This window comes from Falco naumanni, chromosome 19 (assembly GCF_017639655.2).
Source record: "Falco naumanni isolate bFalNau1 chromosome 19, bFalNau1.pat, whole genome shotgun sequence".
NCBI classification, from domain to species: Eukaryota; Metazoa; Chordata; class Aves; order Falconiformes; family Falconidae; genus Falco; species Falco naumanni.
Window position 1 is genome coordinate 1,310,978 of NC_054072.1, and position 12,815 is coordinate 1,323,792.

A 12,815-nucleotide genomic window follows, 5' to 3' on the forward strand; every position below is an offset into this window, starting at 1 on the left:
ATTTTTCTTCCATGCAGACCACAAATACCTCCTGGTTTTGTGCAACTGTGCAATGCACGCGCAAGGAACACCCTTACTTAGCTCATCGTCAAGGGCATTTCTAAAATACCTCACTGCTGCTGTGCCCTCCTCCTTGTGCTGGTGCCCATCAAGCTGAATATATCCATGGGGGAAACGTTTCAGTTCCAAGGCTGGGAATTAGGCTGGATCCATTACCAGGAATGGATAGTGGATTAGTGGAGCCATGGGTTAGCAGTGGCCTTGGCAGTGCTGGGTTAACAGTTGGGTTTGATGATCTTAAAGGTCTTTTCCAACCTAAACAATTCTATGGAATATCCCTTCATTTATCTGCTCCTGGAAAATGATAATTGATGTAGTACTGGGCTAATTGTGCTGCTCTGCAGCCAACTAAAGGCAGACGAGGAGCCTTGAGTAACCTCAAACCCCCACCACCCAGAAATACAACTTACTTTAACACACGAGACAAACGTCCCCCTTCTTATCTCCTAGCCAAAGGGGATGCAAGTGTTATTGTGCGTGATGACTTGACCGGGTATTGCTTTATTTATGCCACATGGCAGGCGTGAAGCTGCTTATATCCACGGGGAGAAAAAGCCAACCCAAACGGGCAGGATTATTTCTTTTGCTCAGCTGCGCCCATTGCAGAATTGATTCAGCCGACAACTTGTGAAATACCGTTAATGAGCTTTGGTTTCTGTTGCCCTAGGTCGCTCCAAGGATGAGATTTCCTACCCTCTGATGTGTCAATTTTCCACTTCCAAATTCAAACCGCGTTGTGGAAACAGAGTATTAACCATGATTCATGAGTATTAGCGCAGAAAGAAAAATATGATTGGAAATCTGAAGTACTTATCTTCTTTGGAACAAGCCTAAATAGAATGAACACAAGAGTGAATAGCTTTAAAAGCAGACAAAGGAAAAGGAAGATGAAATGTTCTCCGCAAGCAACGTAACTTCAGCTTTGGCAGAAAAATATTTTCTAGGCTTAGATGGTAAATAAATACAGAGCTTTCCCAATTGCCTTGATGGACAGGAGAAAGAGGGTTATATGTTAAAGAGGGATTAGGGGAAATGCCCACCGTTACCACTTAGCATCCAAACAGAAAGAAAAGGTTGGCTGATAGGGAATTAATTAAAAATTAGTTTTTAAGCTAGCAAGCTATTGGGGCTATTTCAACATCACAAGTATCACTTGGAGGGGATGTCCCTGGGCACTTGGCGACTCCTCCAGATACCGGGGTTAGGAGGCAGCCCTCAAACAGAGCAGCTGGTACCTCGCTGCAACAGAGATTTGATGGGGAACCGCTGCCGCTCGCTCACTTTGATCCCTGCAACCTCTTCAAGTGCAACGCCAACCACCACCTATCACAGGTGGCACAAAACCAGACGTATCAAAAAGCAACGATAATTTCATCTGCTCACGCAGAAGCAAAGACAATATTGGTTTTCTGATCTGGGCTCCCATCTGTATTAATTGGAAATGCAAATGCTGAGCAATTTTTTAAAAGCAAAATTGCAAGCCGGTACAAGTGAGCACTAGCTACCCGGAGTGTTTGATTTGAATAAACTAATCAACCCAAACCAGTGGGGGACGAAGGTGTTACGCAAGCTGTCAGCATGCAAGGCACACGTGCGCTGGTGGGAAGGCTCCACGGACCAGCACAGATTATTCAACCAAAAGCAACTTCTTCACTGAGGGAGCATCAGATGCAGCCAAAGAGCCGACAGAGCTGTCACGGAGCTCGCTGATGGACACTGGGCCGGGAGGAGGGTGATGGAAAAGTCATTCCCGTTGGAATGGAGGGAATGGCTTATAATTCAGCTTATAAAACCCTGCAGCCTCCTGCTCCTCGCTGGAGGCAGGGGTGCTACCCCAGAGCAAGGGCAATGATGAGCTGCAGGGAGGACAGGTGGTCAGATGCTCGACACACCGACAAAACGCCCGGAGAGCAGGTTAGGAGTGAACAGCTTTGCCCTGGTGTCCTGGATCTCTTCCAGTTTGGACTTTAAAAGTAACTCTTCTCTCTGCTAAGAGCTCCCTTGCAAAAACGAAGCTATTTTCTGTTGGCATGGTCACGGTTAAAATAAACTTTGCTCCACCAGAGACAGGACCTCAGCCCCCAGAATAACTCCCTTGTTACCCCAGGAGGAAGGCAGCGGTGCTTCCTGCAGGTGTTGGGAGGGATTCAGCTGTGGGAAACAGGGAAATTGGCATGCCAGCTCTACAATTTAAATACATCCTCTCCCTGATACCCCTCTTCTGACTCAATAGGTGAGATGAAAACACCAAGCAGTCACATCATGCAAGCGGTTAAATCCAGGAAGGGGCCCACCGTTGCTGTAAGCTATGCTGGTGACTCGTTAGGACGCATTAGTTTTCCTCCTGGAGATCACCCAGACCACCCGGAGGGCTGCACGGTATCGGTCTTACCGTCTTCAGCAGTGTCCGGTTGTCCCTGAGGCTCCCCACCATGCCGACGAAGGAGACTCCAAACATGGTGAAACCCAACAGGAGGAGGATGATGGCCGGAGCCAGGAAGATCCCTTCCAAGGTTTTGTGCTTTTGCCTCTCCACCTCGGCATAAATCCCAACGCACAGGATCACGAGGCCGAGGATCTGCAAGGGAAGCATGGGATGGGATTCAGACACCAACAGGGAAAAAGCAGAGGTAGAAGATGTCCCAGACAGCTAAGGAAAACCCACCCAACTCCAGGACATTTAACATCCAACCCCAAACGGTGCCATCAGCACTTGGCACATCCCCTTCGGGCTGTTATTCTGCTGGTTGGGAAGGGGATGTATAATCGCAGCGTGGCTGTTATAGCTGGACAGCTTCAAGCTGGGTTTTGCCAGGTTTTTCCTCTCCCCTATCCTGCTTGTATCCCTATGGTCTGTCTGGGTGCTCAGCTTGGTGCTCACCTCAGGTCTGATAGACCCAGAGTCATTAACACCAACAGCCCATCTCCCAAATTCCACCCTTAGCACCATCCCCACAACAACTAATTTCACTCCATCATTTTCACACCTGGCTCAAGCACCAACCTGCCCCCAGACCCACAGCGAGCCCCTCGCCCTCCCTTCCCACTCCGGCACTGACAACTGGAAACGGAATTCTCTGCACCCTTACAAAGCGCTTTTGATCCCTGGATGAAAAGTGCCATAAAGAAAAGCAATGGATTATTTATGACAACCTTCCTCCCCTCTCTCCCCCTTCAACGAATCAGCCTCTAATTGAGAAAGAGCGCCTAACGATGCTGGGATAAAGCAGGGCTCCAAGAAGGGCTGTTTGCATCCCTTCAGCTCCAACATCAAAGCCAGCAACGCTACCCCGAGCGTTTTGTGCTGTCAGGAGCTGTTCGCATCGTGCCTGTCGGCCCTGCGGCACAGCCGAAGGCGAGCTGCTTCTCAGCCAGCACCGAGCCGACACCTGAAAAGGTCAGCGAGGAAAACGAGCGGCATCCAGAGCCATTTCCACGGGGCTTTTGGCAGCTCTCCCCATCCCATATCCCAGCAGGAGGCTCCCGGGGGAAAGCCCCCGGCTGCGGACACCCGTGGTCAAAACCCTACATCTCCAAAGAGGAAGAAAAACCCTTTTTGTTGCTCCTTTTCCATCACTTTCACCTTTCTTTCCAAAAGGCTTAGTAGCTCCTGATGAGTTCGCTCAAACTCTTCTTGTTAATTCACACTGGAAATTCGATCCTTAATTCTAATGCAAAATCTTTGCTTTTTTGGGGGGTTGATTTCTTTTCTTCTCTGTTCTGCCTGGACACTATTTCTGGTGCGGTTTTGTAGCTAGTTAATGTCTATCAATCACTGTCTGCTTCCAGGCTCCATCTCATCTATAAAGGAATTGAAATCTCTCAGAAAACGAAATTTAGACGTGTGATATGTTACAGGCAGTTTAGCTATTTGAAACTAAACAGGCAGGCCTATTTGTGATAACAGGCTTTTAATCACAGTTTCATCTCTATACTCTATTTTAAGTATCAGGTCAGTGGCTTGGGATTAGGTTTGATTTAATGTTTAGCTCTTATACGGTGTCCCAGGAAATACATTTCGCTTTGAAGGCGGGGGGTAGACATTAACGCACACCATGCGATCCCCACTAATCCCTGCCATTCCGAACCACTTTCCCCATTTTAATTAATCCATCTGTGATGGAAGGGAGGATAGAGATCACAGAAAGTACACGGAGCAAACCTGGGAGGGGGTTTGAGAGCAGGATGCTCAAGGGGCTGAGGAAGCAGCATGCATGGGATGGGCGTCAGCTGCTACCAAGGGAGGGAAACCGAGGAGGGTTTTCAGGATGGGCACGTGCGTTGCTTAAAAATAGCTTTTCCAGGGACGAAAAGCATCCTTGACTTAAAGCACGTGGCTGGCATGAGCCTGCTGCAGAGTGGTGCTGGTCCATCCTCCCAGCATCTCCACGGTCATCCCTTCGGCAGGGAAAATCCGTGACCAGTGCCGTGCGTAATACCCCTCTTTTTTGGAGCGGGGCACGCCCCGCTTACTTGCCATGCAAGTGCGAGGAAGGAGGGGGGGGGGAAAAGCAAGTGCAAGGGGGGGAAATAAAGCAAGGGCGGGGGGGGGGGGGGCAGAAATCAAGTGCAAAGGGGGTGGGAAAAAAGCAAGTGCAAGGGGGGGAAATAAAGCAAGTGGGGGGGGGAAATCAAGTGCAAAGGGGGTGGGAAAAAAGCAAGTGCAAGGGGGTGGGAAAAAAGCAAGTGCAAGGGGGGGAAAAAGCAAGTGCAAGGGGGGAAAGGCACTGCATGGCATGGGGAGATGCTGCTGGCAACCCAAACCACGCTGCACGGATTTTTTTGGGTTTCATGGCTTAGAAAAGGCTGCGTCCTATGTATGTCCAAGCAACTCCAACTAGTCCTTGGGACTAACAAGCAAAGACTGAGCTGATCTACCTGAATTTCTTGGCTCTCCTCTTTCTTAGCTCCTAGTTTAAAAGGTCACCCAGCCCCCTGCAACATGATTTCCAAAGGATTAGTGCTGCAGGCTGGATCCCAGCCCATCTCCACACCTCGCCTGCTAAAAAGCACCCTTCAACTAAAAAAAAAAGAAAAAAAAAAAAAAAAAAAAAAGAGTTGCTTCTCCTCAAAGCAGCTTCAAGCACAAGGAAGCATCTTGCAAAGCAACACACACCTCGAGGGAAGGGATGGATACACTGGCACATCTCCCAGCAAAGGCAGATTGCGAAGGAAGGCTCGCTTGGAAGGATGAGCAGGGAGCGCTGCTGTTGCAAGATGGATGGCGGAGGGATTTGGATGGAAAATAAATAGCTGGGGAGAAAGACCAGCCATTCCCTGAAAAGCAGCGTTTCTGTGAAAAAATGATGGGTTTGGAGCAAACCGGCGATGTCAAAGTCTTTGCCAGGATTTACGCAGCACCGTAAAAAACTGCGAGGGGAATAACTTCATCAAAAAACTGATCAGCCCACCCCTCTTAACCCAGAGAAGAGCACCAAGAGGTGCAGGAGAACCTTGCACCACCCCTTGCAGAGCCTGGCTGCCCTGGTTTCCATCACCGGGTCGCTGGGGGGGGGGGGCCCGGGGGGGGTGTTTATGCGCTACAAATTCAATCAGCACGGATATTTTTGATTCCTGGCATCACATCCCTTTTCTACCACCTACACTCGATGACATGGTAAGGCACATAATGAAGTTTGCTGGTAAATCCTCTGCAGTTACATGTTAATTGCCCAGTGATCACCTTAATAGAGCGCAAACACCAGGATAGACAGCAGCCGCTAATTACAACTGCTCTGCAATGCATCTAAGAGAAAAAGCAAACCTGCAAGTACCCTCTAATGAGAGGATGATTACCTCATTTCTACAGGATAATAACTGTACGATGGAACCATCACCATGGGGGAAGCCAAGGGGGCGGCTGCAGCTCCATCAGACCTTGCGGTGAAGGCGTCCTGCATCAATTGTCCTCTTAAAAGCTGGCAAGAAATCACCTTTGGTTTTAATTTCAGCCCTGTTTGGCTTTAGTGCTTCTTGGAGTTTGTGGGGGCTGAGTGGGCAGGAGATGGAAGGTAGCGAGCAGCCGCCCCGGGGTGTCCAACCTCCATTCCCACCCCAACAAGGACCCCCGTGACTTGCTCTCCTCCCTCCCTCCCATACTCCTGGATAGATAAAATAGCAAACTTGGATTTCTTAGCCTGGTACAAGTCGCTATGTCCAACCTCTTCTCCCTGGGAAGGATTTTAGCAGCCTCCAAAGCCGCAGTTAAGCATGGGGCTGTTTCCCAATGGATTCGGAAAGACCCGACGTGTCGCACCACGCTGCGATAAGGCTTTTGTGCAGCCCCCTCAAATCGGCTCTGGCGCCAAGAAGCAAAACAACTCTGCAGTCCTCAGGGGGATTCTGCAAAAGTTGACAGTGTAAAGAGCGCTTTTCTCGGGGTGATGAGGAGCTGCAGGTCTGCCCGAGCCCCTTCCCCACCTTTGCATCCTATTTCCAAAGCTGTTTCGCTCCAACCTCCTCTCTTCTTTGTGGGATAGCAGAGATGCTGGGTTTCCTCTGCAGGCTTTTCTCCATCTAATGGCAAGGAAAAGGCTGGGGTGGGGAGCTGAGGACCTGGGAAGAAGAAGAGCTAAAGGTGGAAAACACTGTCCCACTGATCGCAGAGTTGTTTAGAGACCTGGAGGTCAAGAAGTGGGATGGAAAGGCAATTAATGAACAGAAAATAGTATGATCCACAGCTCTGATGATGCCAGCAGGGTTTAAGGGTGCCGAATAGGTGGCTTGAGCTCACAGCTAACCCACAGGTGAGACAAGGAGTTTGCAAAGCTCTCTTGGAGCCATGGGCTCTGTGGTGCTTGTAATTGCTTCTCCATCCTTGCATGACTTGGCTTGGGCACGGAGGCAGCCACTCAACACCAACGAGACACGCATAGTCCTACCAGTGCTAACGAGAGACATACACAGCCCTACCCCATCCTAAAAATCCCAGAGATGCCACGAGCCCCGCGCCCAAGATCCAAAAGACCCAAGTGACAGGAGTTACTCTCAACCACACGCCAAGCAAGCAGGTACCACGAATCCAAGGGGATGTTAACGCGGCCGAAGCAGCGCGACATCAAAGGCTGCCAAGGGCCAAGCGGCAGGCATGGCTCGTTCCAGGGTGATCGGCATTAATTGGATGAGTCAACGCTATGCTAACGCAAGGCAGTAATTTCTCCTTATTTGGGAACACCAAAAAGTCACGATGACGGTGGCTCCAAGCCCACGCAGACCCCAGCAGCCAGATGACATGAGTCAGAGCACTGGACCGGGGAGGAGAAAAGGGAACGGGGCGTCACTTTGTTCTCCATCCAAGATGACCAGAGGTGCCAAACTAAGGGCAAAACTCTTGGTTTTCAAATCCCCAGCTCACCACAGAATCGTTCTTCCCAGATTTGAAGACCCATCTCCCTCCAAATTAGCCGGCAGAGCACTCCTGCTCCTCCTCAGGAAGTTTTATCGCAACATACAGGCAAGAAACTGTGATATAGAATGCGCTGAATGCTCTTAGACATTAAAAGCTAGAAGCACAGGATTAATAATACGATTAACAAATTGCATAATGCTTAACTGCTGATGGTACGAAGGAATGTAAAAAATATGCTTTTATAAGGGTCAATTAAACCAGCAGTTTTGACTTTTGTGGAAAAGTAAGAAAAGGAAAGCAGCATTTCTTTTTGAAAAGAAAACTTCAAACCTATGCTCTGCTGAATCCTCAACAACGATTAAATCTACCTGTACAAAACCAGCCGGTCCAACCCGCGATGCTTGAACCTTTCTGCCCTTCTGCTCCATGTTGGGTATAAGGCCACTCTCCGGCTTATCCCACGCTCCTTTACTGATTTTCCCACCTATAAATAGGTGTTTTCATTATCTGAAGGTACTGGAAAGGATCTAGCGGCACTAGCACCAGTTTTCTGCAGGCTGGGACAACCCTACGCTGGCAAACCATGATGCATCTCACCCCAAACCTCCTTGATCCTTCATGGCAAACCAACTCAAGTCTTCTTGCACTGAAGTTTTACTCTCAGGGAGGGATGTTAAATTTTCAAAGCCTTCATGCAATACCAGTGAGAAGTTCCTACACAATCATTTTTTAATGAATGCATTTGGCCAGAGAGAAACTCAGCCCCGGTCACGTCTGGTTAACGAGGCTTTGAAAGGTTTGGCAGCACCGTTGAATTAATACGGCGGCAACATGTGCAAATGAGGCCAGAAGTAGGTCAGGCAGCTGAAAACCTCACAGGAGCCGCGCAATCCGTGTGGATTCGATGGGACAATGTCCCCACGCAAGGACTGTCCCAGGGTTGAAGGCAGGCTGGGTCGGAGCAATTCAAAGTGGCTTTTTTACAGCTATTTTCCAGTTGCTGGGAGTTACTCTTGATTGGTGGACTTGCCAGGATGCCCCACTGAGCACCCCAAAATGCCCCAGCCATTAATAAGCATCTGGCATCGAGGCTGCCTCATCGTTAATCTACGCTTGCGAACCCTGATCTCAGTTCGGATTAACTGGGAGAAAAAAAACCACCCTGCGCCTCCTCCCCATCCCTGCAGCTGCTTAAAGGCATCTGGGGAAACCTCAAACTGAGCAAAACTCGGCTCTGAGAAACCAAAGCCACAGTGACAGGTTTTTCTGCAGGTTGATTTGGCAAACAAAAATATTGCACTATCCTTCCCCAAAAATTCACACTGCAGCCCCAAACAAGTTAAGAAATCTGGATTTTTTTTTTCAGTCTGGATGGGTGCAGTAAGAGTCCAATGAGGGTCCTGCCCACACTGCAGGACATACTGAAATCTCCTCTACCCTTGGGAGCCTTCCTATCCAGCAGGCCACAAGGAAATCTGTGAGATGTTCTACAAAAAAAACCCTCTTTTTTCTTATTCTCATTAATACCCCAGTGTGGGCACAAGTCATTCAGCACAGTGAGACAACGGGGTTCGCTGTCCCCAGCTAGTGCGGGTGAGCACTGCCCTCCCAGTGAGCTCATTCCTCAAAACCAACAAATAAATAAGGAAATAAAAAGCGTTTCCAAACTCTGCCTGTAGCCCCGTTTACCGTTCACAGCCTGCCTGGGAACTCACGCAGAAATTTCTGCAATTACACCTATACAATTAGGGATGCATACCACTACACACGCCCAGCAGGCAGCCACGCACGGGGCAAAGAGGATTATTTCAACTTCAGGAGGAAATATCTGTAAATATGGACTGGATTATGCAAGATTAACCCTGGGAAGATGCTAACTTCATCTCTCATGTGTTAACTGAGGATGCACAGACCCTAAAGGGAAGGGGAATTGCTTGCTTCCCCCTCCCCTGCTCTGACATGGGTTTGCACCTCCCAGGTGCCAGGGAAGGCTTGCCCCAACCATAGCTCAGTGATTCAAAATTGCTTAAGAGAAAGTTTTTTTTTTTCCTCTTAAAATAACTAACCGGGCTCAAATACCTGCCACTCGATGCCTGCGTTCATGCCTCATCCCTGTTGAACAGCGTAAAGGCAACAGCAGAGGCGGGCAGGGGAGATCTGGCTGGCAACACCACCCGACGGGTGCTTGGGTGGTAAAAACATTAAATTTCCTTGTTTATGTTCCAAACGCCTCAAAATGTGACTCGTGGCCACCGGGGATTTGCAAGAGCAGTTCTGGGGAAGGGCAGACCCAGGGAAATGCTCTTAAATGCACCGAAAGCCACAGTTTTGCCCAAGATTGCCCATTTTGGACCCAGCCAGTGCCAAGCAAGGGGGGCTTCATGGCACCGGGTTTTCCCACCAGGATTTGATGCCTGGGAAGGGGAAATTTTGACACTGAAAAGTCAAATCGAACCCACAGGGGCGGCATGGTGGGGGGAAACACCAGGAAGGACAGAGAAGCACCTACCGAGAAGAGGGTGGCATAGGTGGACAAAGCAAATTTGATGCTGTAGTAATAGAAGTGGGAATTTCGGCACTCGGAGGCTTGGGCCATCCTTGCGACTCCGGTGAGAGGGGTTTGCTCACTGCTGCCTGCCAGATCCTCCCTGCTCCGGCCGGCTCCTGGTGTCCGCTGCCGAGCTGAAAGAGCGTACACATGCACACAGACGAGCCTTGAACTTGAGCTGATCGCTCCAACTTCCGCCTGGCAGGAGGGGAAAGCGATCAGAGGGAAGGCACAAGCAGCCAGCGTTAACCCTTTGCTGCGTTTGTTGCTTGGTTTGGCTGCTGAGAGCAACGGCAAAGCTCGGCTCGAGTAGGTTTGCTCTGACAATTAGCCCCAAAATTGGTGCAGGGGTGGATCTGTAGCAAATCATTAACAGCAAACGCGTTGCCGTCGGTGCCTCGCGCCCTTGCCAGCGTGCTGGAAGAGCTCGCTGCAATCCTGCAGCCATCCTGGGAGCGATCCTGCAGTAACAATGGGTAAAGCAGCAGCCCAAAATCCAGCAAGAATCAGGCCAGGGGCTGCCCAGGCAGCTGCTCGGAGCAGGACTGGAGAGCGATGTCCAAATTTACCTGCTGCCGCTTCCTACTGCGTGCAACGCCTCCCCTTCGACACCGCCTTGAGCCGCCTGGTGCTCGTGCAACTAGGAAGAAGGAAAAAGAAATTATTACACCCAGGCTCGACGTGGTGTAACGCTTGAAAGAAAAGGTGTAGGGAGCAAGAAACCAGCACCGGGAGACCCCACGGCTGTACGTAGCGCTAGAAAGTGTAAAAATGGTATTTAATAAAAAGAGCAAAAAGAGGAGCTTGGAAAAGCGGCGACTGCAGCTGGTCTGTGATGATGCCGAGGGGCACCCGGCACCAAGGGGAACCCTTAATTTCTGCAGCTTGACTCGCTGCGGATCTGAAATAGGAAGAAAAAGGGGCATCACTTGTGCCGCGGCTCATGGCCTGGGAGATGTTTGGAAACCCCAGCTCTCGGGAGGAAGATCCTGCTTCTCTCTGGGGTGGCCAAATGGGGAATTTGAAGCAGGGTTTGAAGAAACAACAGTGACTCAGGGCTGCACCCAAAGACGTGGGAGCTGTATTTACCCAGCTTTTAGCAGACACAGAGTCATTCAGCGCAGCAGAAGAGATCACATTCCCTTTGCTTTTACTTTATAAGCTGCAAGGGTGAGAGCAGAGATGGGATGAGAGTTTCAGTGGCCAGCAGATCCCAAACACTGAGAATATTACACTTCATGGTATGGCAACGGGGTGAAACATCCTCAAAATGACATTTCTGGACACAATTTAGCTACAGCTGGCTGCGATCAGACTCAACGAGCAAAGAGCAGTCAACTTTCCTCCCCATTTAAAAAACAAACCAAACAAACAAAACAAAAAACAACAAAAAAAACCAAACGAATTTCAAATGAACTTTTAGTGCTTTGGAGCCTGGTTTATACCAACACTTTCCATTTTGCTAACACCCAGGAAAGCCGGTGCTGTGAATGCCCGTGCAAGGGAAGAAAACAGCGACAGCCTCGCCAGCGCAGAGCTTTTCTTTTTACCAACCTTTGCTTGGAAGAAGAAACCCCAACACCGAGCAAGAGGCATCTGGGGAGATGCACGATGTATTTCCTCCACCCTTCCTTCCCTTTTTGAAGGATGCTGCATCCAGGAGAACAGTCAATTAAAAAAAGATAGAAATACCTGCTTGTCCCTGCGACTTTTCTCTCGGTTGTCTAATCTCTATCAAGTGTGACAGCACCGGCAAGGGGGGTGCTGGTCTTCTTTTTGACTTGTTGCACGGAGAAGTCTTGGCACTTGACGACTAAACCTCTGTGCGTTCATCTATTTATATAATATGCTGTCTGCGCTTTAATTCAGAAGTCAACTTAGCGTGCAGCAGAGCAAGGGAGAAACAGCATTTCCCTACAAACCCAGGCGTGACACAGCTAACCGGTGGCCAAAGCAGCAGATTTAAGCCAGACTTGAACCATCGGGTCTATAGATAACGCTCAACGTGGCCTAAAGTTTTCACGTTAATTTGAAGCCACGCTTAACAGAACGATTCACCGTAAAACTTTGGTTCATCCGAGGTTTTGCCCGTAATTTCAGGCTCTCTCCCCTTCTCCACCGGATCCCAGGCAACCCCCAAACCTCCAGCAGTATAAATCATGTAATGCACACCGCGAGCACATCACAGGCTCTTCCCCAGCATCATTTCTCCATCAGCCAGTAATTTACACCTGATAGTCCATGAGCAGTTAATTACGCTGTGCAACTCATTCCTAAAAAAAAAAAAAAAAAAAAAAGACAAAACAAAAAAAAAAAAAAAAAACCCACCCAGATTTGTGCCTGCAGGGATTGGAACTGCAACAAAACTCTCCCACTACTTCTATACAACACCGTTAACATGCTCAAGAAAGGACTGATTTGCTTTCCACCGCGCAGATTTTCGCACATCAGACCTCGGGCCAGGAAGATTGCTGGTGCAGGGACACAGCAATCCCACATATCAATTGGGAATTCTTTTTATAGCCCTTCAAAATTCCTTGATTCCAACAAAAGCACATTTATAAATGCAGCAGCAAGTCCTCCTCCCAGCTCCCACTCCCAGGGAGCACCAGCAGGAATTCAGCATTTTCCCTAGCAAGGGAAAACTCCCTTCACTAGGCATCCAGAGGGGGGTTAATTTTTTTTTTTTTTTCCCACTTTTCCAAGCAAGTAGCATTTTATACCGTGCTTTCCTTTCTGCAAAAGGGATGATAAAGAATAAGCACTCCTCTGACAGCGCAAATGCATACAGATCCTTTGCTGCTTGCAGAGAGATGCACTCAGAGATGAGCGGACAAGAGCCGACCTTAAATCATCCAT

General features: G+C 49.2%; 1 protein-coding gene across 11 annotated transcripts in view; it reads right to left on the minus strand.

Annotated features, from left to right (window-relative positions):
• The window catches only part of LOC121099276 (tetraspanin-15-like), a 99,020-nt gene that overhangs the window by 36,464 nt on the left and 49,741 nt on the right, over positions 1 to 12,815 (minus strand). For 6 of the 11 annotated variants that reach the window (XM_040618017.1, XM_040618019.1, XM_040618024.1 and 3 more), the window contains 2 exons: positions 10,526 to 10,596; positions 2,453 to 2,638 (listed from right to left, as the gene is read on the minus strand). In XM_040618017.1, the coding sequence (XP_040473951.1) occupies positions 2,453 to 2,638; positions 10,526 to 10,596 (257 nt within the window). Of the gene's footprint in view, positions 1 to 2,452; positions 2,639 to 3,643; positions 3,862 to 5,856; positions 5,979 to 9,917; positions 10,504 to 10,525; positions 10,600 to 12,815 lie in introns of those variants that run through there. The other 5 variants (XM_040618023.1, XM_040618021.1, XM_040618026.1 and 2 more) reach the window with 4 other exon arrangements.